The 23,335-nt window shown below is 47.6% G+C and overlaps 1 protein-coding gene across 1 annotated transcript in view; it reads left to right on the top strand.

Annotated features, from left to right (window-relative positions):
* The first annotated feature begins 4,167 nt into the window (after positions 1-4,167).
* CASQ2 (calsequestrin 2) overlaps positions 4,168-23,335 on the top strand; it is a 49,211-nt gene continuing 30,043 nt past the window's right edge. Inside the window, exons 1-2 of the mRNA XM_039841292.1 lie at positions 4,168-4,401; positions 21,492-21,576. Coding sequence (XP_039697226.1) covers positions 4,168-4,401; positions 21,492-21,576 — 319 coding nt within the window. The remainder of the gene's footprint in view (positions 4,402-21,491; positions 21,577-23,335) is intronic.

Genomic DNA, 23,335 nt, shown 5'->3' with positions numbered 1-23,335 from the left:
CTGTTTAGGAGTTTCTGAGGCTGCCTGATACTCAGAGTAAAAAGGAAAGGAGGCCTTGGGGCTGCGAACAGGCCTGCTCGGAGCAGAGCAGACGAGGTCTGCGGCCGGGGAGCACGGGGCTGTAGCCAGAAGCGTTTCTGGAACTTTCGCTACCAGGCCAACAGGCTGTATTCTATTTCCCAGGCCAGTGGCCTAGCTTAATGGGAGGGAGGAAGGGGACGAAACAAAGGCAGGTGTCATACTCGGCTTTGTCCACTGGGTGGGGCACTTTAGCCGACGAAGGGGCTTTCGGCCGCGGTGACGTCCTGGGTCTCGGCGTTGGGCAGGAGGCGAGCTTGGACCCGTGGAGTCGCGCCCCCGGCCCCCTCCTCCCAGCGACGCCCCGCAGACGGTCCCAACCCGGCGGGATGTGCCGGGCCCAGCCCGGTCACAGAAAGTCCTCCGTGGGCCGAACGGCATTTAAAGCCTCAGAGCCAGAAAGGGGCCGCAGGAGACCAGTGAGTCTGACCCTCTTGTCCACGAATCGGAAATGCGCGGGCCGACAGGTGACGTGACTTGACCAAGGTCGCACGGCCAGGCGCAGTCAGAGCAGCCGGAACGCAGGTCTCCTGCCTCCCCGGTCACGGCTGTCCCACGCTGGGTGACTCCGGGTCGCTCAGGTAGGTCTCCTCGCCCGGTAGACCGTCCAGCGCAGGTGCGAACCCACGTCTTTTATGAGCGGAAAAAGTCTGAGCGGAAACTGATGCTGCGGAGCGGGAAGGACGAGGCGACGCAGCCCCCTCTAGCGGTGGCATCTGCTCGGGGCCCGAGCGGGACGGCTCCGCCGCTTGGCCCCGGGGCCGCCTGCCCAGCGGCGCTCCCCCTGCCGCTCCCGCGTTCCCGCCTCAGGGATGCTGCCTGGACCACGGCCCAGGAGGGCCACCCCCTTCGCACGGTCACAGGCTCTCCTTTGACTTTCTCAGTCGTTCTTCAGAGCTCGTGCTTCTGTGTAATGTCATATTGCGCACGTGCGCGGACACACACACACACACACACGCACACACACGCACCGCATTTTGTTTGTTTGATTGTTGTTTTCCCCTCTAGGATGTAAGCTCCGTGAGTTCCGGTTTACAGTTTATCTACCCCCAGTACCCAGAAGAAGGTGCCTGGCACATAGAAGAAGCTCCATGCAAATGTATTTAATTAACAAATTAATGAGAGACCATAGCTTCAAATCCTCATCCATCTATAAAACGGATTGCTGTGACGATCAAATTAAATAGTATATGCAAAATCACTTGGCCACCTGTCAAGAATAAAATGCAAGGGCAAGGTTAGATGAAGGGGGTTCTAGTGATAGACCAGAAATCGTTAGCGGAACGAGGAGCCTACGTTTTACATCGTGACAATCATTAACATGTATGTGTACTGATTTATTTATTTTGTTTTATCCCTTGTTCAAAAAAGCGAAACAAAACAAAAGACCCTGCTAACAGCACACAAAAATACACGCTCTTTAGCACGAACACATACACCGGGAGTGTGTGATGCCTTAAGCAACAGCTAAGTCTGAAACGAAACAGCTGACTTGCTAGGTGCAAAGTTGACTCAGAAATGTCAGAAGCATTCCCTGTTTAGAAAATAGATTAATTAAACTTGGTGAGCAATCAGGCAAAGTAAAACAAAAATAGAAAAATAAAAGGTAGCCAGAGAAAAGGCTGGTACACAGTAAGCAGGTCATGAAAACCTATCCTTATTGAGAGCAGGACACAAATTTAGGTCCTCACATGGACAGTGGGAAACCCGATCGTCACAGCATATGTCAGTGGTCGTCCCACCCTCAGGGCTGGGGCCCCAAATAGAGACCAGGACTTAGGGATGGGAACTTTCCACACTGGGGCTTTTTTTCTATTACGGCTCAGTTGGTCGTACGCCAGAGTTGAGGGCTAGACTAAATTTTAAATAATTATCCCTTTGCCTTGGTACTTTTTGTCAGTTGCAAGTCAGTAGGAAATTCAAAGACTCTGACTTTAAATATCTCCCAGTTTTTCAGTAACATGAAAAAAAGAATCTTACATATTAAGAAAAGTGGAGCAAATTCTAAATAAAGATAAGCCAACGAGATTGGCACAACCGGGAATCGTTTGGGAAGCTGACCTCGAAAAGATAAGACCTACATTGTTTTGCTCAGAAATCCGCTCCCCCCCCCAATTTTTTTTTTTTTCCTAAAGAAAGCAGAGATCTCACATGTTTGCCAGTGACCTGGAAAGCCTTAGAATGGCTATTCTTGGCTCCAACTTTTAAAGCATAGAGACTTCACCATTAGAAAGAACTGAATGCTATCATGGGTTTCGATGACAGGCTCTCCAAGGGCCTGGCCCCCTGGACACGAACATGCCTGGAAAGGAGTCCTAATCAGCCTTATTCCCAGCACAAGGCAGCAGTAGAGGCCGGACGTCACTCAAGAAGCCCACTGAACTTCTCCCCTTCCATCCCCGCAAACCTTGTTCAGGACACAGTCCTCGCTATCTTCAAAGCTGATTTTTTCCAACCGAGGGAAGCTAGACACTTGGTCCAAATCATAAGAGCCATAGACCACTCTAAAGAGTCAGAAAAACTGGTGTTTGACCAGAAGAGACGGTCAAGAAGCCACTTCAGAGATGGAGGTCTGCAGGGGTGTTGCCTTGAGTCAGAGGTGAAGCAGCCGGAGCACCAGGCTCCCAGGCAGAGCTGAGTCCTCACACTGGCAGTTAGTCCACGGTCTCAGGCAGGTTGCTAATGTCTTTGGATTTCAGTGAGCTCGCCTGTGAAATGAGCACTAATCGTTTCTGTCTCGATTGCCTGTTGGAATCAGAGAAAATGGTCAGGAAAGCGTTCACAAACCATTACCGTTAGGAGGTAATTATTACAATAACCTATGTTCCGGCATCTCCAGTGAGAATGAAATAAGTATAATGGCGACCGTGTTTGGACATCTGCTTTGTACCATGCTTTTCCATCTATATGTGCCCAAACTCACAATATAGTTACAATTATTCCCAGTTGACATGGGGGGAGCTGAAAATCAGAGAGGGTGAGTGACCCTCCGAAGTTCATTCGGCCATTAAAAGGCAGAGGGGGGATTTGAACTCTCATCTGTCAGCTTCTAGACCCTCGATACCAGTCTGTCTCTAAGGAAGAAGAAAGGAGTAAAGTACATTAGGGTTTAGGGTAAAAAGTGAAATATGACAGGGTTGATAGTGAGAAACCTCAGTTTTACAATGGGGACGGGTTCTCTTGACGGCGGCAGAGTTCAGCCGTGGTCAGGAGTGGGAGAGGAGGAACTGTGGCCTTGGGTGGGCTGATGCCCCTGGAGCCCTTTATGTGGAGGGCTGGCAGGAAAGGGTGTCCCTGTACCCTTCACCCAATGACTGGCGGAGCCATGTGAGCAGGGCGGGTGACCAGCCAGGGCTGGGTTTCTCAGAAGAGAAGAAAGGAGGCAGGAAAGGCAGAATGTGAAGTCCACTTCTGGGCTCCTTTTGTTCTCACTTGGCAGTGAGCGAGCAGGGGGACGGACGAGCTGTCCCCACCGAGAGACAGGCTGAATTGCCTCCCTAGATAATAGCACGATTCAGTGATGTCCGCGTGGCACCATGTATGTTCCGGCATCTCCATCTGCTTATCGGTGCCACGGTCTCGGCTCTCTCCTCCCCTTCTCTCTTCCTTGCTCCGAGTTCGTGTCTCTCCTTTGACCTTCACGGCCTCCTTCGTTCACACACACGTTCTCCTCTGTCCTCCCGCCTCCTCCCTCTCCACCCCTCTGGCGGACCATATCAGCGAATCCCTCAACAGTGGCATAGCGAACTTTTTAATTCATTGCACGATTTATTTTTAGCCTGAAACAAGTGTATCCTAAAAATGGAGCTCCTGATGAGACAGGGGCTGGGCAGAGCTATGTGCGGTATCTGGGGCTTGGCCGCCGGGCCTGGCTCCCAGTCTACACACGCATGTGTGTGTGCGCCTCGCTCTCTTCTTCCCAAGCCCGTGACTACAGTAGCTGGACGCGAGGAGGGGAAGAGTCAGCTCTGGGGCCCAGGAAGGGCAGGAGAGACAGAGTCGGCCTCTCTGCCCCCCGCCCCTCTCAGCAAGCCCCCTCCTCTTTCCCGCGCTCAGTATTTCTGGGAAAGAAAACCCAACGTCTCCCAAATGAAGAAAACTCATCTGTTTGTCGTGGGGGTCTGCCTTCTGTCCTCCTGCAGGGCAGAAGAGGGCCTGAACTTCCCCACGTACGACGGCAAGGACCGCGTGGTGAGTCTCACCGAGAAGAACTTCAAGCAGGTGTTGAAGAAATACGACTTGCTTTGCCTCTACTACCACGAGCCCGTGTCCTCAGATAAAACCGCGCAGAAACAGTTCCAGCTGAAAGAAATTGTGCTTGAGGTAAGCGGGGGGACACACTGCGCACGCTGTCCCGGTGGGCTCGGGCTGGCCAGCGGGTGGGACGCACCCTGAAATTGATGCTGACATCTCGCGGCATTCCAGGCTCCCCCAGATATTCTCGTGGTGAAGCTGGGATGTGTGAACAGCAGGGTGGGCCCAGACTCTGCAAACGGGGACAATGGCATGTGCTGCACAACGCATAGGTTTGACTTAAAGTCTGTCACCTGGTGGTTCTCTTGATTTTTCAAGGGCGGTAGTGCCAGCCACTCTTTTTCCGAGAGAATGTTCGAACTATTTAGAAAGACTGGCTGACGTGCAATTCGGGGGTCATTGGCAGGTTTCCTTCTGCGCGCTCATTCCCCAGTTTGCTCTGTCAGGAGTCCTGTGACCTTGCCTCTCTTGCTGGGTCAGCTGGGGAATGTCACTAAGCGAGTCCCCTCTCTCGCGGTTTGGTTTCAGTCAACATTACACAGTGTGGGTGTGTGAAGATCGTAGCTGCACACTGATTAATGGGATTTTTATCCCCGCCTCAGAAAGTTCTTGGTGTGAGTTCAGGGCAGACAGTGAAGTCAGTTCTTATTTTATCCACGTTACGTGGCTGTTTGTAAAGCTGGCCCAGGGGCCCGTTCTCGAATCCCGTGTAAGCGCCCCGGGAGCTCTTCCCACAGCTCCTCCGGACAGTTCAAGATCACGTACACTCAGGAGCACCCGTGAGTGCCAAGAATCCTAGTAGTCACCAAGATCCCTTGTCAGGCCCCATGCCCAGCCCAGCCCGGGCACAAGTCTGTGAAAAGGGCTATTTGAGAATTATAGCTATTTATTACTCATCAGCACCATCAGAAAGCTCCGCTTCATCTAATGCTCTGATTAACAAAGTTACCGCAGAAAATCTACGCAGATCTGAATTCTCAAAACAAAAACGACTGTGATAAAATCCAGGAAAGCTGCCCCGAATACATCAAAATATCTTTGATAATTTAAAAAGCCCTGTAGAATCCTACATGTCTCCCGATCATCATACAAACACCTATTTTCAAAGAGATTATATATGGCAGTGTGGTCATTACAGAGAACTCAAGCTGACAACAAGCTAAGCGTTTTTAAAATAACCACCACTAACACTACGTTTTCCCTCGGCTTCCGTCCTGAGGGCCGAATGCACAAGTTCAGTTCCCTCTGTGGGTCGGAGGCAAAGAGAAAGCAGAGGCAGCTCTTAGGTCTTTGCAGTGAATACACGGGAGAATCGGAGGCTGGAAAAACCAGGACGTCACCCAGCATTGCTGCCACTTAGCCCGCGAAGCCCTCTCTCACTTTACCGTCAAATGACCCCACTCACTTACTGGGAGATATTTTTTATGCAAAATTTGATCGAAGGCCTAACGATTCTACGGTATACGCTCATCGCTATCCAGTTAGCTTAGGACTCCAAAGAAATGCCAGCGCAGGCAAATAATGGCCATTTCTGATTCTCTATTATACTAACACACACACACAGCACACACACTGGCCACACTTTTACACACCTCCCCCTCCGCACCCCCAGGGATATAGCTCCTCCAAAGACTAATTCTGGGCCCCCAAGCAAATCATGAGAAGGGACTTTCTCCTGGGTTTCCTATCCCCCTCAGACACCTTTGTTCCAAGAATGCCCGGCAGAGACTGACAAGGGGGAAGGAGGTTTGGCACAGGAGGTGGGTGAGGCCTCACTGGCACCTCAAGCTGGAGTCGGCATCAAGGGGGGCGGGGGGAGAACCCATGAATGCATGAGTCAGCAAATGGAAGCTTAATGAGCAAACCTTCCCACACCGAGAACAGTGGCAATTGGTTCACTTGTTTAGAGTGGACTAGGTCCCTTGGACTAGCAGGCAATTTGGGGTCCTGGCACAGAAATGAGAGGGACATCAGGTAGACCTGAGCTCCTGTTGGTTTTTATCAAGGCCCCAGCTGGGGTGGGAGGACCGAGGCTGTTCCCCCCCACCCCGCATTCCCTCCGTGGGGGCCTTCTGCTCTTCCTGCTAAAAGAGGTCCCACTTTAGCTCCCCACATAAAAGCTGCTGCCATCTACACAGGACCTGCCCAGCAGCTTTCTCCCGTGGAAGGGTCATCATGTAAAAATTACTGGGATGGCCTGTCTACCAGCAGGAGTGGTTAGCGTTATGACCAGTGTTTCAGTGCGGTAAGCAGATTATTTTCCAATGATTTTTAGAAGGCGACTCTAGCACAGATTATCCATTAGGCCCTGTGGGGGAAGGGGAGGCCGATTCTATCATCTCTGGCAGAATCAAAAATCCTGCGCCACGTAGGCCTCTGGGTTCAGCTGCTGTCGAAGTAAGTCTCTTGTGGCCACTGCTCGCAGTCTGCCGGGGACCCTCATGGACTGAGCTCCTTCTATGCTCCGGTCTCGGTCTTTTTGTGCATCAGAGAAAATGTCTTCGGCTGGGAGTGACACAGCCTCTTCAGACTCTGCGATGTGCCCGGTGTCGTGGACATGACTCGTATATGCACTTTACGAGCGTGGCCGTCCTCATATACCCAGCCCCAGGTGAGGGAGCAGAGCCTGGGAAACCCAGATCGCGGGAGGACGGGGTGCCCGAGCGTCTCCCGCACGCACTCTTTGCTCTAGGGCCGGTTACGGGTAGGCACCTCATTTTACTCGTCTAGGAAATCAATCGTGTAATTTCTATGTCAGTGAATTTAAAAAAAAAAATGAAATGAAAGCAGAATATGAATTTCTTGTAAAATTATAAGAAGCTGTACATGTATCAGGTATCATTTTGTTATGCCAGTTACTATTTAGAAAATTAATTGATGTAGAAAGCCTAAATGAAAGTCTGAAATATGGCCAGTGCTTTTCAAATGCTAATTCCCAGTCGCTGGAAATTTAGAATGTGTTCTTGGTCTATGGCAATAATTCTCAACTTTGCCTACATATTGGAATCACCAAAGGAGGTTTTCAAAGTACTAGTGCCTGGGTCTCTTCCCTCCCACCTCCCGCCAGATACAGTTTGATTGGCCATGGAGTAAGGGATGATATCCAGGTGCCACAGTTTTAAGAGCTCCCAGGGTTATTCTAATGTGCAGCCGAGTCTGTGGACCACTTGAGCCTCAATGCTCAAAATGTGGACCCCAGAGCAGCGGTGAGGGCATCGCTTGCGTGCTCATTACATTTAAAACAGGGTCCCCAGATGACTTATAGGCATATTAAAGTTTGCAAAGCGTTGTACCAGTCTCTTGGGCTGGAGACATTTTCCGATGACCAGAATCTCGTTGCTCCTCCTCAACCTTTGGTCTGTTGACTCGCCTGAGTGGATGATGCTGGACTTGTCAGCATACCTCTGATCTGGAGAATGGCTGGCATGTTGAGTTGGTCCTGGGCCTGCAGGGGTAGAGGTCTGCTCTGGGAGTCAGTCAGGCCCCCCAGGGTTCTCTCGCTGTCCCCTCACACAGTCGGTGATTAAGACTTTGGACCTCCTTGGAAGGGGGTGATCTGGGCCCATGGGAAGCTTTACCTTACTCGGGAAGTTTCTAAGGCCAAATCAGAAGGCATCTATCTAAGTAATTTCTGGTCAGGGTCCAGTAAGAAAGAGAGAAAAGGCATCTGTTTGGTTGCTCTGTCACTTTATCTTTTGCCCCCAAATAAATGACAAACCTGAGAATCCTAGAAGTATATAAACATGGAATAATAAGATGTGAACATGTTTAACAGAAAACTATGGGAATGCTTCTTCGAGCAAACTGGTGTTTTATAAAGTCTTGTGAACACCCAAATAGAAATATTCATTCTTTGAGTTATTCATCAAATATTTATTCACCGCATACTTACAAAATGCAAATGACATAGCCCCTGATATGTAAAGAGATGTTCTTTTAATGATGATAAGAACTCAGTTCTATGCTTAAATGTCACCTATAGCACTTGCTATAGACTTATCATAGGCCATGCTCAATGTGTACACTTTATATATGTTACTTTATTTTATTTTTACAATATATTCTTATATTACATGCAAAGAAAAGATCCTGTAAAGTAGAAATTGCCCAAAGTCACAGAGCCATACGAGGTCAAGAACGTGAAGCAGGATTCAAACTCACATCTATTTGGTTCCAAATGTCACATTCCTTTCGCTGCTCCAAGGAACAGCTGCGTGGGGTCGCTTCATGTTTGAAAGCAGTGCTGACTTACAGGGGGACGAGTGTCTTTGGCTTGTATTCTAGATTTTCACCTGTCCTTCAGCAATGTTTAATTGTATAGTTGGACTATGTGTTGAACTGAACTGACCAGTGTGAGTAAAGGGACTCCTGCTTCGCACCTAGGTGGCACGTCATACATGTTTGCTGGCTGGCTGGCTGGACAGATGGATGCAATGGATAGACAAGGAAAGGGCATGGAATTATAGCCACATGGCCTATGTCAGAAGTATATTTCTCCTTTATCTCTTTAAAAAAAAATTTTTTTTTTAATTGAGCGGAATAGTAATATTTTAGGCTCCTATTCAGGAACCTGTCTGTCATGCTTCATCTCACTGAAATATGGGTATAACTGACTTTTTTAAAAAACCGTGGGACTCGCACTGCAAAATACATACACAGCATGGGCAGAAGCCTTTGGGTGCTGTAAAGCCGAGTCTGCCTCCAAACCTACTTAGCTTCGGCAAACATCCCAGAGGTCGCGTCTCTAACCCCCCCGGAGAGAAGAAGGCAAAATGAAGCTGCCGGAGTCAAGTAAATCTGCAGACGGAATGATGTGGGAACGCTGGGCAGAGAATAGCAACACGCACAGGACCCGCGTGTTTCTCCCAGCTGCTCACGGCCCGAAGCCGGCGTTCTGCCACCTTGCACCTGCGGCGCGCTGAGAACGGCGAGGCGGTCAGGCTTATTCCGGTCTGGCTTTGAGAACGAGGCCTCCCCCAGAGCCGGGGCTCCCTCCAGAGCCGGGGCCTCATGCACGCGCTCGCACATCCCTCGCAGATCTTAGCACCCGCGGGCCGCCCAACCCCGTGATGGGAGCTGGGTGTGCGTGGCTCGGTAATAAAACGCGTGCTTGGGCTGGGACGGTGCACAGACAAGAATATGGATCGAGTTGGTTCCAGGTCGATTCTTCTCGCCACGTGTAGAATTAACAGGGAAATCCGGGTTTTACAAAATGGCCAATACATTGTGGGTTCAGAAGGTTTTAGACCGTTGGAACCTTCTTCTTTCACTAAAGTCGCCCCCAAAAGCCCTCAGTAATACTGGAGTCCAAATAGGATGTCTGGTCATCGTACCCCTGAAGTAGACATCCTCCAAATGTTAAACGTTTTTTAATGGAGATATGAGATACCATGAAAGTCACCACCATAAAATTATTATAAGGACTATTATGATGTAAAGAAAATCTGTTTCAGAATCACGAGATTTTTCTTTCAAAGCATCTGTCCTATTCTTTCACAGTTTGAGCTTCACTGGTTGATGGGGAGGATTTTTGTATTATTAACAGCTCAGTCTTAGAATCTAAAAATGACTTGTTCCACCAAGAAAGCCAGCCCTCCCCTCCCAAAATGCTGAGTCTGTGCCACAAAGCCTCTGAGGCTCTCTCGTCTATAAACTCGATGTGGTTTTATCCAGATAAGCTGTTTCTGTTTGGACAGCCATGCAGGAGAATGGCCAGCGTGCCATCTTGCAGCGTGCTGGGCTGGGCAGGCCAAAGCTGCTTCTAAGTGCCCGTAGCCTGTTCCAGGAGCGCCCGCCCGCCCGACTGCTGCCCGGTGCCCCGTGCCAGGCAGGCCTCTCCTCACCATCTGCTGTGTGTCTGGCAAGGACATGGGCCAACAGGTACCTCCTCACACATTCACCTGCCTCTACCTTACAGCGACACACACAGCTACCCTGGCTCAGGACACCAAACGAGCGTGACCTGCGTGGAGTCTCACAGCCGAAAAGTAGCAGAGCCAGCATTTGGTCCCAGGTCCCTTTGAGACCCAAGTGTAGAGAGTTGAATGTAATGGATGAGAACTTGGGGTCTGGAGCCAGAGTATCAGGATTGGGATTCAGCTGTGTCACCGATTTACTTATGAAGGAAATGGGAGCTCCCCCAGACCCAAAGAACAAAGTGACTACAACGCATGAAGAGCAGCCCACAACACCTCCTGGTGGCATAAAAAACACACACTTTAAAGTGAGACCCACCTGGGTCTGAGTCCTTGCACCTGCCACGTGACCACAGGCAGGTCACTTAAGCCCTCAAGGCTGAGCGCCTTCCTGTTTAGAACAGAAACAACGATGCTCTCATCACAGGGTTCCCATGAAAAGAGGTGACGTGTGTAAAGTGAGCAGCACGTGTTAGGTGCTCAGTAAAGGGCCGTCTTGGAATTGCTGCGTATGTGACAACTCTGGCTCTCTGCTTAGCTCTACGTAGTATTTGTTCTCATGAGCACATGTTATCAGAATAAACCCGAGTCAGATATGAAGTTCAGCCAAACAGTGACAGCTTCTTCTTCTGCTTTTTAGTGTACGCTGTGGGGGACAAATCAAAGGTCTCTTCTTCCAGTCATTATTTTATATCTAGGGGGGGTCTCTCCAACAGCTGAAACTCTCCCTCTGCCATTTTTTTTTTTTTTTAATGAGCTGCATTAACCCATGCATGTTAGTTAGAAAGCGTGGTTGCTCTAACATCCCCGCCAGCTCCAGGAATGCAGTAACTACTTAGGTGGGACTCTTCTCTGAGGGAGGTGGGAGGGTGGGGCTACTATAGAGGTGGGGTTTGGGGGCTAGGACGTATTTTCACAGGCTCTGGCAGAGAACCTGCTGGAGAGGCATGGAAAAGGGCATGGCCTAGCCTGATGTGTCAGTCAGATCCATTAAAAAAAAAAAAATCCCATTGCAACAATATTTTTGGCATGAGAAGAAAAAATCCTGGCCTCCAGGAATAGCCCTCATCCAGTCAGGGTGGACGTCACTAAACGCTGCCTGACGGGAGGCTGCGTTGGAGCCGGTCGTGAAGCCCAACCGTGGCTCTCAGCATCGCCCGGGGCCTTGTCAGAAATGCAGATGCATGGGAGCAGACCTGCTGTATCAGAAACTCGGGCACGCCCAGCAGTCGGCCTCTTTACAGGGCTTCCGTCCAGGTAATGCCGGTGCAGGCTCAGGCTGGTGCAGGCTCAGGCTCCCGCAAGGCTGGCTCAGTGGCGTGGGGCCACCTCCTAGGGGACAAACACTCACCAAGCACTTGCATCCATGTTACTCCTGCAAGAGTCAGGTCTCACTTTTCAGACTGGAAACTTGAGCTCGGGGAGGTCGTGACCTGCTTCGAGTCTCACAGCCGATAAGTAGCAGAGCCAGGATTTGGGGCCAGGTGTCTCCGAGGCCCAGGAGGAGGCAGTTGAATGTAATGGATGAGAACTGGGGCTGGAATCCCGGGCTGGGCCACTTCGGCGCCTGGGCAAGTTGGTTAAACTCTCTGTGCCTCTATTTCTTCATCGGCAAACGTCTACTTCACGTGGCTTTTGGGGAGATTCAAGGTTAATTCCTGCCAGGTGCTGGAGCAGCAATAAATACCTTATAGCTGCTACTTTTATTGTTCTCGTTGTCGTCAGAGTGCCTCTCGATGTGGTGAAGTGGAAAGAATGCACAGCGTTGGCCCTAGGGTCTCTTCCTCGACATTGACCAAGGCGACAGCCCCCAAGTGCCCATAAAAACAATCAACAGCCTCCCTCCCCCTGCAAGGCTCTTTCAGACACCACCCAATCCAGCCCCGGGAGGCCCCAGTGTTCACCTGACTCTCACAGAATAGCTGTCCCCTTCCCTCCTGCCTCCTGCTTGGACAAATCACGTGCCAAGCCCCCAGCTATACATAGCCCAGGCCCCATTGGAGGGCGGTGGAAAGTGGCAGGAGATGACCGGAGATAAGCGTCAGCTCTCCCGTTTGGGGAGGGGACACCCAGTTGTTGAACAGCTTGACTTGTGGCCAGATGGTATCAGGGACAGTGGGTGAGAACAGCCGTTGGGCTCTCGGCTTCCACGGAAAGAGCGAGATTGCAGCCAGGGTATTTTTAATGACTGGCCTGAGGGACATTCACTTTGAGCAAAGATCTGTGACATTTTCCCCCAGGCTCCTCAGTCCTCAGATATTTTTTGAGATTCTTGACCCTGCAGACCGTACCCTCCACTCGGCTCCCTTCAGTAAGTAGCCCCTCCCTTTTCTCTCCCACCCCACCTACCCCTACTCCCCTCTGACCGTGAAACAAATTAGTCTTTCTCCTCCTCCCTGAAGACAGTGTTTGGGGAGGGGTACAAATGTCACTTTCTTCCTCTCTGTCTCCTGGGTTGGGGCTGAGAAGTCTCACAGAGGGATGGACTTGGAGGGTCACATGTAGACATGTAGGTCCCTGGCATAGTGTAGGTAGGCTGTCCTCCAAGGCCCAGGGAGCAGTCACACAGCCCAGGGAACGTGTCCCCTGCCGCTTCTGTATTAGTCCCCCCCTCCTTCCATGGGCAAACTTCTGGAACGAGTGATCCACAGCTGCTCTAACTTGTCCTTGCCACCCACTCAACGGCTTAACTCCCAGTGCTCTGGCTTCCGTCCCAGCTCCTCTCTAAAAGGTCACCGGCGACTTACCAGTCTGAAAGGAGAGACATCACCGGGGTCCCAGCCTCCGTGACTCTCTCAGCATTCGATCCGACCCACTCCTCAAGCTGCTCTGTCCCCGGGACAGCGGAGTCTCGGCACTACGTCCCCTGTCCCCCTGTCCTCGTCCTGCTTCCTTCACAGTCCTCTCTGCCTCCAGGGCGAGCTGAGACGGGCAGTCCCGACCCTGCGGTGTCCTCGGACACTCTCCTCGCTGAAGACGTCAGCCCCCCGCACGCCTTCGCCTCCTCCCGCCACGGCTCCGCTCGCGGCCTCTGCCCGGAGCTCTAGCTTGGCACCTCCGGCCCTTGGCTGAAGTTCATGGCCACGAACTCATTGCGTCTAAATCCAGGCAGAGAGCCTCGCCCCCAACTCTGGTTCTCCCTCCTGATGTCACTGTTTTGTCCTCCACTCCGTCCCCTGACTGCAGACCCTGGAATCATCTTGTCTCCTCGTCGCCGTTGGGCTCCCTCCCTTCTCTCTCCAAAGCCACAAGAGGGTCACCACGTCCGACCGACTCTCCACTCGGAACATCACCTCACAAGTTACATCTCCACCCGCCGCGGCCACTGCCGTGGTCCGAGACCAGTCATCTCCCACTCAGACTCTGGCCTCGGCGCCCCGATCGGTCGCCTTACCTTTCCCTGCTCCTTTCTACCTGTCTGGTCTGTGCCCTCGGATCACCCCCACCCCCCAAACCCAAATTAGCCATCTCGCTCTTCTCTTCAAACATCTCCCCCATCAGAACGGCTAATCCTAATATTCAGAGTCCTTCACACTCTTTTCCTCATGTGCCTGAAACAGCCTCCTCCTTCCAGTGTCCCAGGAGAGGCCGTCTGCCCGCGTAAGTCAGCTCCTTCCTCCTCCACAGCCTGCAAACAGGCCCTCCCAAGCTTTGCTTACGCCGTTTCGTCCTGCCTCTGCTCTCCTCTGCCTACCCACGACTCCGCCTCGTCCAAGGTCTAGCGGGCCTCCTCTCTCCAAGCACAGTCTCCTCTTTCACTCATTCATTTGTTTAAAAAACTAATTTTCAAACTTTTTAATTAGTTGATTAATTTGCTGCAAGATAGCAATGTGGGCTCAGCTCTTCTGACTTCTCAAGGCAAGCCAGAAATCTCAATTTCCTTACCAAGTTGCTTAATTAAGAACATTTCCCGTCATGCTTTAAAGGTGATACCACCAGAGGACCATAGTCCCTTAAAATGACACTTCGAAGTCTATTTCATGTGCGACGTGGATATGAAATAGTAGTACATTCGGTGTACAGATATGAAGAGAGTAAGAATTATACTTTTCGGGATGAGATTCGGATATGTAAAAGTAGACTTTCTTGAAAATAAGGAATGAAATGTTCACGCTATGAATTTGGGATCTACATGACAGATGACAAATATGGCAGTGTTTATCACTTTTTTCATTTGACAGATGAATTTAGTAATATGACATCTCCATTAATTAATGTAACCGGATGCCTGTAATATCTCCTTACTTTCATTTTATGAACATATTCAACAAAACAAATTTTTCGTTGAGATATAATTGACATATAACATTGTATTTGTTTTAGGAGTATAACATAAGGATTTAATACATGTGTATATTGTGAAATGATCACCACAGTAAATAGTTAACGTCCATCACCACACATAGTTACAAAAAATTTCTTGTTATGAGAACTTTTAAGATTTACTCAACTTTTGAATACACAATACAGTATTGTTACTGTAGTCACCATGCTGAATGTTCTACCCCTGAGACTTATTTTTCTCATAACTGAGTTTTCGTACGTGTAGACCTCAATTTCCCTCACCCCCACCCCCGGCCTCTGGCAATGACCAACCTGTTCTCTGTATCTATGAGTTTGGTTTTATTTTGTTTTTCAGATTCCACATATAAGTAAGGTCATGTGGAGGGCAAGGAACTAACATTTTTTGAGATCTACCCTGCTTGGGTGCCAGAGTTAGCATAGGAAGAAAGACAGACAGGGAAATGGGGCTGACAGGCTATCACATGGAGACTTGACAGACAAGTGATCCTATAAGCTAACGTGACCTTACAAACTGGGAAGGGGCTGCGAAGGAAAAGCATGGGGCGCTGTGGATAAGTGTGAAAAAGGACAAGTGTAAAAAAATAACAATTCCGACCGAGGCTCAGGGTAAGTCTTTGGAGCTGACATTTATGTGCAGACTTCAAGGATAGTAGAAGCTGGCAGAGAATGGAAGGAAGGGTCTTCCAAAGACAGGGAAGGGCACCGTAGTGCCTTCCTGTGACTCAGAGCAAGGTGCTCCCGGCAGGCAGCTGCAGCCGTGCCTGGCCTAGAGCTTGGAAGCAGAGCCGACACGGTGATCCTGCATAAAGACCTGAGGTTTTAAGAACTGAAGAAGAGTGTATTAGGTGGCAGGCAGGCTAAACCGAGCAGGGCCTCATTGGCCACATTAGGGGTTATAGATTTCGTCCTGAGTGCATGGGAATGAAATCACAGTACTTATCACAGCCCACTAGGATCTGCATGATTCGACCTCCCTCCCCACAAACTAACTCTCTCTCTCTCTCTCTCTCTCTCTCTCTCTCTCTCTCTTTCTCTCATCTCCATAGCCTTTATTTTCTACTCTTTTAGCACCTACTAAACTTTCCGTTAGCTTCCTCCCTAAAGAAATCACGAGGTCCTTGATGCTGAAATGTGTCTTACACACTTTTGTTTAGCAGAGACCTGGGTCACGGTGAGTCCTCAATGAATAGTTACTGTTCTCTTTTCTTTCCAGGACCTCAGGCTGTGGTGTTTTGAATTGGCACAGGGTCCAGAACCCTATCCAGCTGTCATGACATTAAGAAGGAAATCTAACATTTATTAAGCACTTACCACATGCCAAGAACTGTGTCACGCACGTCACGTGCTTTACCTCACTTAATCTTCAACATAGCCTTATGAAATAGATATTGTTACGGTCCATATTTTACAGCAGAATCAAAGGGCTTGTGACCAAGTCAGGAATCCAGGTCTCTGAGTCAAGTCCTATACTTTTAACCACTGGGATATACTACCCCTTGTCATTTATTCGTTTAAAAATGAGACCTACTTCAACTCCATCATCACAGAGGTGAGGGTGCCATATATACCTACGCAGGGCAATATTAATAGAGAGAGTAAGGGTATACTATGAATATCCACTCCCTGCTGTTGAATTATGCATATTATTTAATAGAACCTTTTTAAAAAGTTATTTTTGTGCTCAAAGGAATCAGCAATGGCCAAAGCAAATCCTACTGTTTCTGGAAAAGAACGAGCACTGTGCCAAAGCTCAGGGCTACACGTACCAGCCGGTAAGCGACGCCCACTTTCTCTAATGTGCACAATAGGTGAGACCATCTGAGTAGTAACCAATCAACCAGCCAAACAAACAAAACCAGCAGAGGGAAGATTATAAGTCACCAGGAGACAATTGCAGTCAGATCTGAAAAGAATATTCCAGGAGACATAGTGACTCGATCTTTTCTCCTCCTCCTATTTGTAACTCTTAATCACTGTAATTGGTGACAATTGCCTCTTTCTCTTGGGCTCAAATGTCCCTTGAATTTGTAAAGTACTTGGGTTAGTCTATCCTCTCATTCAAAGTCTGCTGAGTGTCTCTAAGGAACTATATGAGATACAAGAGAAGCTCAAAAGGTGGTCCTTCTCCTGAAGGAAGAAAGATTCACAATATAGAAGAGACTTAAACACAACTCTCACGATGGAGAGATAAGTGTCAGAGTGCAGTGTCCCTGAGATGGGCTGTTGGAAATCACAGAAAGGAAACTGGAGTGAAATGTGAGTCTGGAGCTGGGCTTCGCAGCCAAGGGTGGCCAAGGCTGGCAGCCACCTGAGGGAGCAGTGATACGGGGTTGCAGAGGAGAAAGGAACACATGAGCTGGAGATTTAGGGCCAGGGCAGAAGTGGAGTTGAGATCAAGCCAATTGTGAGAGGCAGACACCGTCCAGACTGCTCCGCTAGCCCAGGACTCTAGCCCAGCAGGGGTTCCTGGTCCTGGAGGTCGCTGGTCATGTCAGCAGCCAGCCCGGGCTTTTGCCACGGCCCTCCTCTCCCCATCGGTCTCACTGCTCTCTTGGGCCGCAGCCAGCCCTGGCCACCCTTGGCTCGGGCCATGAAAGGTGATCGCTAGGGCCGATGGAAGTGATGACAGAGCTCAAGTGGGCAGGCTTTGGGCTTAATCGTGGCAGGAGGTGAGAGTAACAGGACTGCTGGGATTGTGGGTGAGTGTGCCCAGGGGGAGCTGGGCAGGTCTCAGCTAGCACGGGTTTTCGCTCCATCTGTGACTGCCACTTCTGTCTATCCACCTATACCTAGGACCGTAATTGGCTAGGCTTAGTTTAACAGGAAACCAGGAAAACAGCTGAGTTTGTATGAGATAGCACCTTCCCATTCCATTCATGTATCTTCAAAAGTCACATATAAATGTCAGTAAGGTAACTAGAAGGCCACGCTCTACATGCCTAGGAGAGGCGCACATTTGCATTTATCTAAAACCAATGAAATGTGGCCACATATGCCTAGGAGAGGTCAGAAGTTAAATTCTGTGTTTAGTTTTCATAGTTAATGTCTTATATTCTTAGTAATATTAATAGTTCTCTGCTCTGCTGAAGATAGAGGGTCCGACAAGGTCAAGCATGGGCCCATGGGTCACAGTTGGAGAACATCATGTCATATCGCTTTTGGATGAACTGACGACTGTTTACAGTAGTGTTTTCCAGAGCGTGGTATGAGATCATGGGTCTTGGCAGTGTGGCTTCTGAAAGTGTAGATTCCCGAGCCCCACCCCAGCTCTATCATCTCCTTTCTGGTGCTGAGGCCCAGGGAGCCCCATTTTAACCAGCACCCCAGTTGATTCTTGTGCACATTGAAGTTTAAGAACCACTGTTAGGGGCCCGCGCTCTAAGAGTTAGAAAACTTGCTAATATCACAACGCCATTAGCTCTTATCACCACTAATTTTGAATGACAGACAAGGATACATCTAAGTTAAAGTTTTGACAGCGCTAAATAGAACAGAGTAGCTTACACTAAAAACCAAAACACTTATTTAAAAATGACTGTCAGATAAATTGAATGCAATAGACTAAAGCCAAATGACTTTGCAGAAAGACTAGCCTATTTAAACATTGCAGGAAAGCTATAGGTGAGTCATAACATAAACACTGATGATGATGATATCTTTCATCCTACGCTTCCCCTGTTCCTAGTCAAATCCAAGAAAGGAGAGACAACTGCATGAAGACTGAGGGGTGTCATTTGTTACCTGGCCCTCCACTCCTGGTCACCAGGGGCACTCCACAGAGCAGCTCTCTGTGCTTCTGCCCAATATCCCTAGCCTTAGTGGAACAGGAGTGGTTAGGAGCCAGAGAGAAAGAAAGATAATGGGAGCATTCGGGGTGGTTAGAGAGGGAAGAATGAGTAGTCAGAGGAAGCTCTCAGAGAAGTTATAACAGCAGAGGAAATCCAAGGGAGAAGCCACAGATCCTGGGGAAATGAAGGAAGACACAGAAATAATGAGAGAAATAAGAGCGGCAAACCATAGAAGAGAAAGTAGAGGGTTTTAGAGCACAAATTGTGGAGCCAAATAGATCCAGCATCAATCCACCAAGGATACAAAAATCTTAAAGGTATATGTACCAAAGAACAAAACTACAAAACATGTGAGGCAAAACCGATAGAATAGAAGGGAAAAATAAACAAATCCCTACGATTGAGAACAAGGCGTAGATCTCCACTCTCACCACTCTTATTCAACGTGGTGCTGGAAGTTCTTGCCAGTGCGATAAGGAAACACAAGGAAAGAAAAAGACGTACCACTTATATGCTAAAAACTACACAACTCTAATGAAAGAAATCAAAGAGGATCTAAATGATTGGAGAGACATACCATGTTCATGAACTGGAAGACTCAACACAGTAAATATGTCAGTTCTCCCCCAAGCTGATAAACGGATTTAAAGACTCAAAGCAACTCCTATCAAAATTCTAGTAATCTTTTTTTTTTTTTGTAAATACAGATAAGATTATTCTAGAATTTACACAGAAATGCAAAGGAACCATACTAGCTAAAGCAATTTTGAAAAAGAATAAAGTGGGAAGAGGTAGTCAACCCACTTCTAAGATTTATTACATAACTACTGCAATCAAGACTATGTATTATCGACAGAGGGACAGAATAGAGAAAGCAGAAGAGACCCACATAATCATGTCAACTGATCTTGACGAAGGTGCATAGCAGTTCAATGGAGCAGAAATGGCCTTTTAAACAAATGGTACTGAAACAGTTGGGCATCCACTGGCAAAACAAAACAAAAATAAAAAACAAAGCACAGAATAAAAACCCTCACCATAAATCTCACATCTTACACAAAATCTAACTCAAAATGGATCATCGCTTAATTGTAAAATGTAAAACTATAAAATTTTAGGAAAAAAAGTAGATTTCCGGATCTAGGGCTAGGCTGAGTTTTCAGACTTAACACCAAAAGCACAATTCGTAAATGGAAAAACTGTTAAATTGGACTTCATCAAAATGGAAAACTTTTGTCCTTTGAAAGACCCAATTAAGAGGCTAAAAAATAAGCTACAGAGTGGGAGAAAATATTTATAAACCACATATTCAACAAAGGAGTAATATTAAAGAACTCTCAAAACTCAACAATCAAAAAACGATCCATTTAGGAAATAGGCAAAAGACATGAACAGGCATTTTATGGAAGAGAACACACAGATGACAAATAAGTACATGAAAACAGTATTTCATATCATTGGCCATTAGAGAAATAAAAATTAAAACCATAATGAGCTATCACTACACATCTGTTAGAATGGCTAAAATAAAAAATAGCGACAATATCACATGTGAGCAAGGACATAAGAACTGGGTCACTCATCACCACATTGTTGGTTGGAATGTAAAGTGGGTACACCCACTCTGGAAAACAGTTGAGTAGTTTCTTTAAAAACTAAACATGTGATTACCATACAACCCAGCAATTGCATCCTAGGCATTTATCCTCAAGAAGATAAATGATAAAAAGATAAGATTAACTTTCACTCCAAAACCTGTACACAAATGTTTATGGCAACTTTATTCATAATAGCCAAAAACTTGAAACAACCCAGATATCCTTCAAAGGATGAATGATTGAACAAACGGTGGTACCTCCATACCATTGAAATACTACTCAGCAGTAAAAACGACCTATTGATATACACAAGGATCTGGATGACTCTCCAGAGAAATACAATGAGTGAGAAAAGCCAGTCCCAAAAGGTTACATATTATATGACTCGATTTACATAACATTCTTGAAATGAAAAGTTTATAGAACTTGAAAACAGATTAGTGATTGTCAAGGGTTAGGGAGGGGATGAGGGTGGAAGCAAGTGGATGTGATAAAAAAGGCCATGAGGAAATCCTCGTGGTCGTGAAAACATTCTGTATCTCGACTATATCAATGCCAATATCCAGTATGTGATATTGTGTTATGGTTTGGCAAGCCGTGGCTGTTGGGAAGCTGGGTACATGTACGAGGGACTTCTCTGCATTATTTCTTACAACTACCTGTTCATCTACAATCATCTTTTTTTTTTTAAGTTTAAAATAATACTAGTATTTTATGATCTCTCTGGTAGCTCCTCCATTGTATTTATTTCAAGCTCCCATTTAGCCAGATGGCAGGAATTAGATTTCAGTCAACTGAGGGTTTCCCTTCTTCCTTCTATCGAAGTTTCAGGAGCTTAACCCGTCTCGTGTTTGGCGTCATCATCTATGCTGATGTCCACTCCGAATACTTTTCAGCCATCTGTCTACTGAGGACACTACTGCATCCTCTTCTCCTTCAGGGCGGATGCTTGCACTCCAGGTTCTACTAGTTCTTCCTCTTCATGGGCTGTAGGAAAACTTCAGAGGCCACCTCCGGTCTATTTGCCAGACGTGCCCAGGGGGCGTTCCTCTTCCACACTCGAGGACTGTGCTTGAATACCGGGGACACGGGTCTCCTTTATCCTAAGGTTCTTCAGCCTATCTGGCACCCTCTTGTGTCCCCACCGCACCCCAGGCTCATTTGGTGGCTGGGGAAGGGCGAAAGGCCCCTTGTCAGGTATCCATGGGGATTCGAGTCCTCTTTGCTTCCTCTCTGATCCCCCTCTCTCCCAATTCAAATTTTATCCACCCCGAGAGCAGGGAAGGGTGTCCAAAAGTGAATATATTCTTCTGGGTCTTATATCTTAGGTCTGGCCTCATGTTTCCTCTCCTGGGTTCTCAGCATTCTGCCGAATCATCCTTCTTCTGAGGTGATAAACACTGAATCCCTTCACTGATACTTGAATTGGTCACAGAGTAACAGATCATAGGGAGGAAAACCCTCCGTCGATACCTCAAAATATTACCCTGTGATATATTCTACCATCTTTCCGCCCTCGGCTCACTTACTCTCCTGATTGTCTTTCCCTTCAGCTTGTGGCCCAGGTGCTAGAACATAAGGATATAGGCTTTGTGATGGTGGACGCCAAGAAAGAAGCCAAGCTTGCCAAGAAACTGGGTAAGTTTGATTTTTCAAGATCTATCGGGGAAGAAACAAGAGTGTCTTGCAAAAAAACTATAGTTTCATTTATTCTTGCACCATAACTGGACTTTCTTTTCATGATTATAATCCTGCATATTATAATCCTGCAGATTATATCTTCATCCTGGGTCATAGAAGAGTTTCACGGAAGTCAATAGCAACCTGAATTGAATGGTTTTACATTAATCGTCTAATATATCTTTGCATCGGTGGGGTTTCCTCTTGGAGAAACTGACACTAAAGAGTCAAACCTTTGTTTTCAGATCTTAGGGTTAACAGGCCAGCTTCTCTCTCTCACCGCCATGGTGGTCTCTCTGAGGGAGGTCAGATCTCTCCTTCCATCCCCTATTAGCTCCTCACCTCTTGGCCGAAGCAGCCAACAAATATAGTATCAATGGTTGTGATTTTGGAGTCTCAGTGTTTTCTAAATTTAAGGCTAAACCCCAGCTGGGTATCATCACCAAGGATGAGAGGAAAGATTTAGATGAGGTGTGCTCAGAGAGTTGTAATCTCTTATGTCAATATGTCATGCTAAGTGCAAATGCACTTGAAGGTTCTCACACCTCTAATCCCGAGGAGAGAGAAAACAGGTAACTGCTCTTGTTTTAAAACATCCCTCACACAGGTACTGCCCATTTGCTTTTTCTGCATGGCCGGAGAAGAATGGCTGTTTAAAAAAAAAAAAAATGTAGCAGGAGGTTATAAAGCAGGACCTCTGAAGAAAAGTTAATCAGATTTGGAGTAGTAAGCACAGGGGAAAAAAATAAAAAAGGTTAGTGGTGGTTCAATAAATACCTTCAGGTACGTGAAAGTTCATTATTTTCGAGAATTACATACAACTGTTTTCTCTTTTATTTTCAAAAGAATTGCCTTGTCTTTTTAAGGATTTAAATTGTAGGAGACAGTATTCAAGTTAGACACAAAGAACTCAAGACTAGAAAATGATAATGAATTATTAAGAATGCCTGGGGTATCTCTTTTCCTAGAGACCAATTAAGGAATATTTTTTTTTCCCTTGAGCAGAGGAGAAATGTATATTAAACTTTTTCCTTATCGAAAGCAATATAATGAATTCTTTCATCTCCCGCAGCACCTATCGATTCCCTAGCCTTCTCTCTGCCCACTGTTTTAATGAGAAGTTGAGTTTCCAATGAATTTAGTTAGAGGAAAACGCTAGTTAGTGTTCCAGAGATCTAAAAATCGAGGAAAGACAAGCTGGGTAAGTGATGGTAAGAATGGACCAGCGGACATTCATCCAGCGGAGGATGTGGTGGGGCTTGAAGAGTCTACATGAGCCTTTCTCCCAGCTCGGCCCGGAAGATTGGGACAGGTTTTATCTGACGATTTGATCCTCGGAGTTTACGGGACAGTTGTGTTTTGTGAACATGCTCCTTCGTCACCATCTTCTCTTCCATTTGCCTGCGTTTAGTCTCTATCGATCTGTGCCTGAACTAGTGCAAGAGCCTCCTAACTGGTTTAGCTGAGAGCAGGACACTGTGGTACCCTGTGTGATCGGCCACTGCTGGCTTCAAAGATACATGGTATGTTGTTCCTTTAGATTTAGGACCAGCACTCTGTGGTGTGCCAGGGCTCTTCAGATGTGCCCTGGGACCCCCCGCAGGCCGTTGGCCAGACTCCCTTTCCCTGGAGATTCTGCAGGGGACTCCATCTAGAGAAGCATTCTCCAGCTAATAGAGAGTTCAAGAACAGTTAATCGAAGGCGTTAAGGGTGCTG

This window comes from Pteropus medius, unplaced genomic scaffold (genome assembly GCF_902729225.1).
Source record: "Pteropus medius unplaced genomic scaffold, Ma_sr-lr_union100, whole genome shotgun sequence".
NCBI classification, from domain to species: Eukaryota; Metazoa; Chordata; class Mammalia; order Chiroptera; family Pteropodidae; genus Pteropus; species Pteropus medius.
Note: the sequence above shows the minus strand (reverse complement) of the source record. Positions and strands in the feature narration are given on the sequence as shown.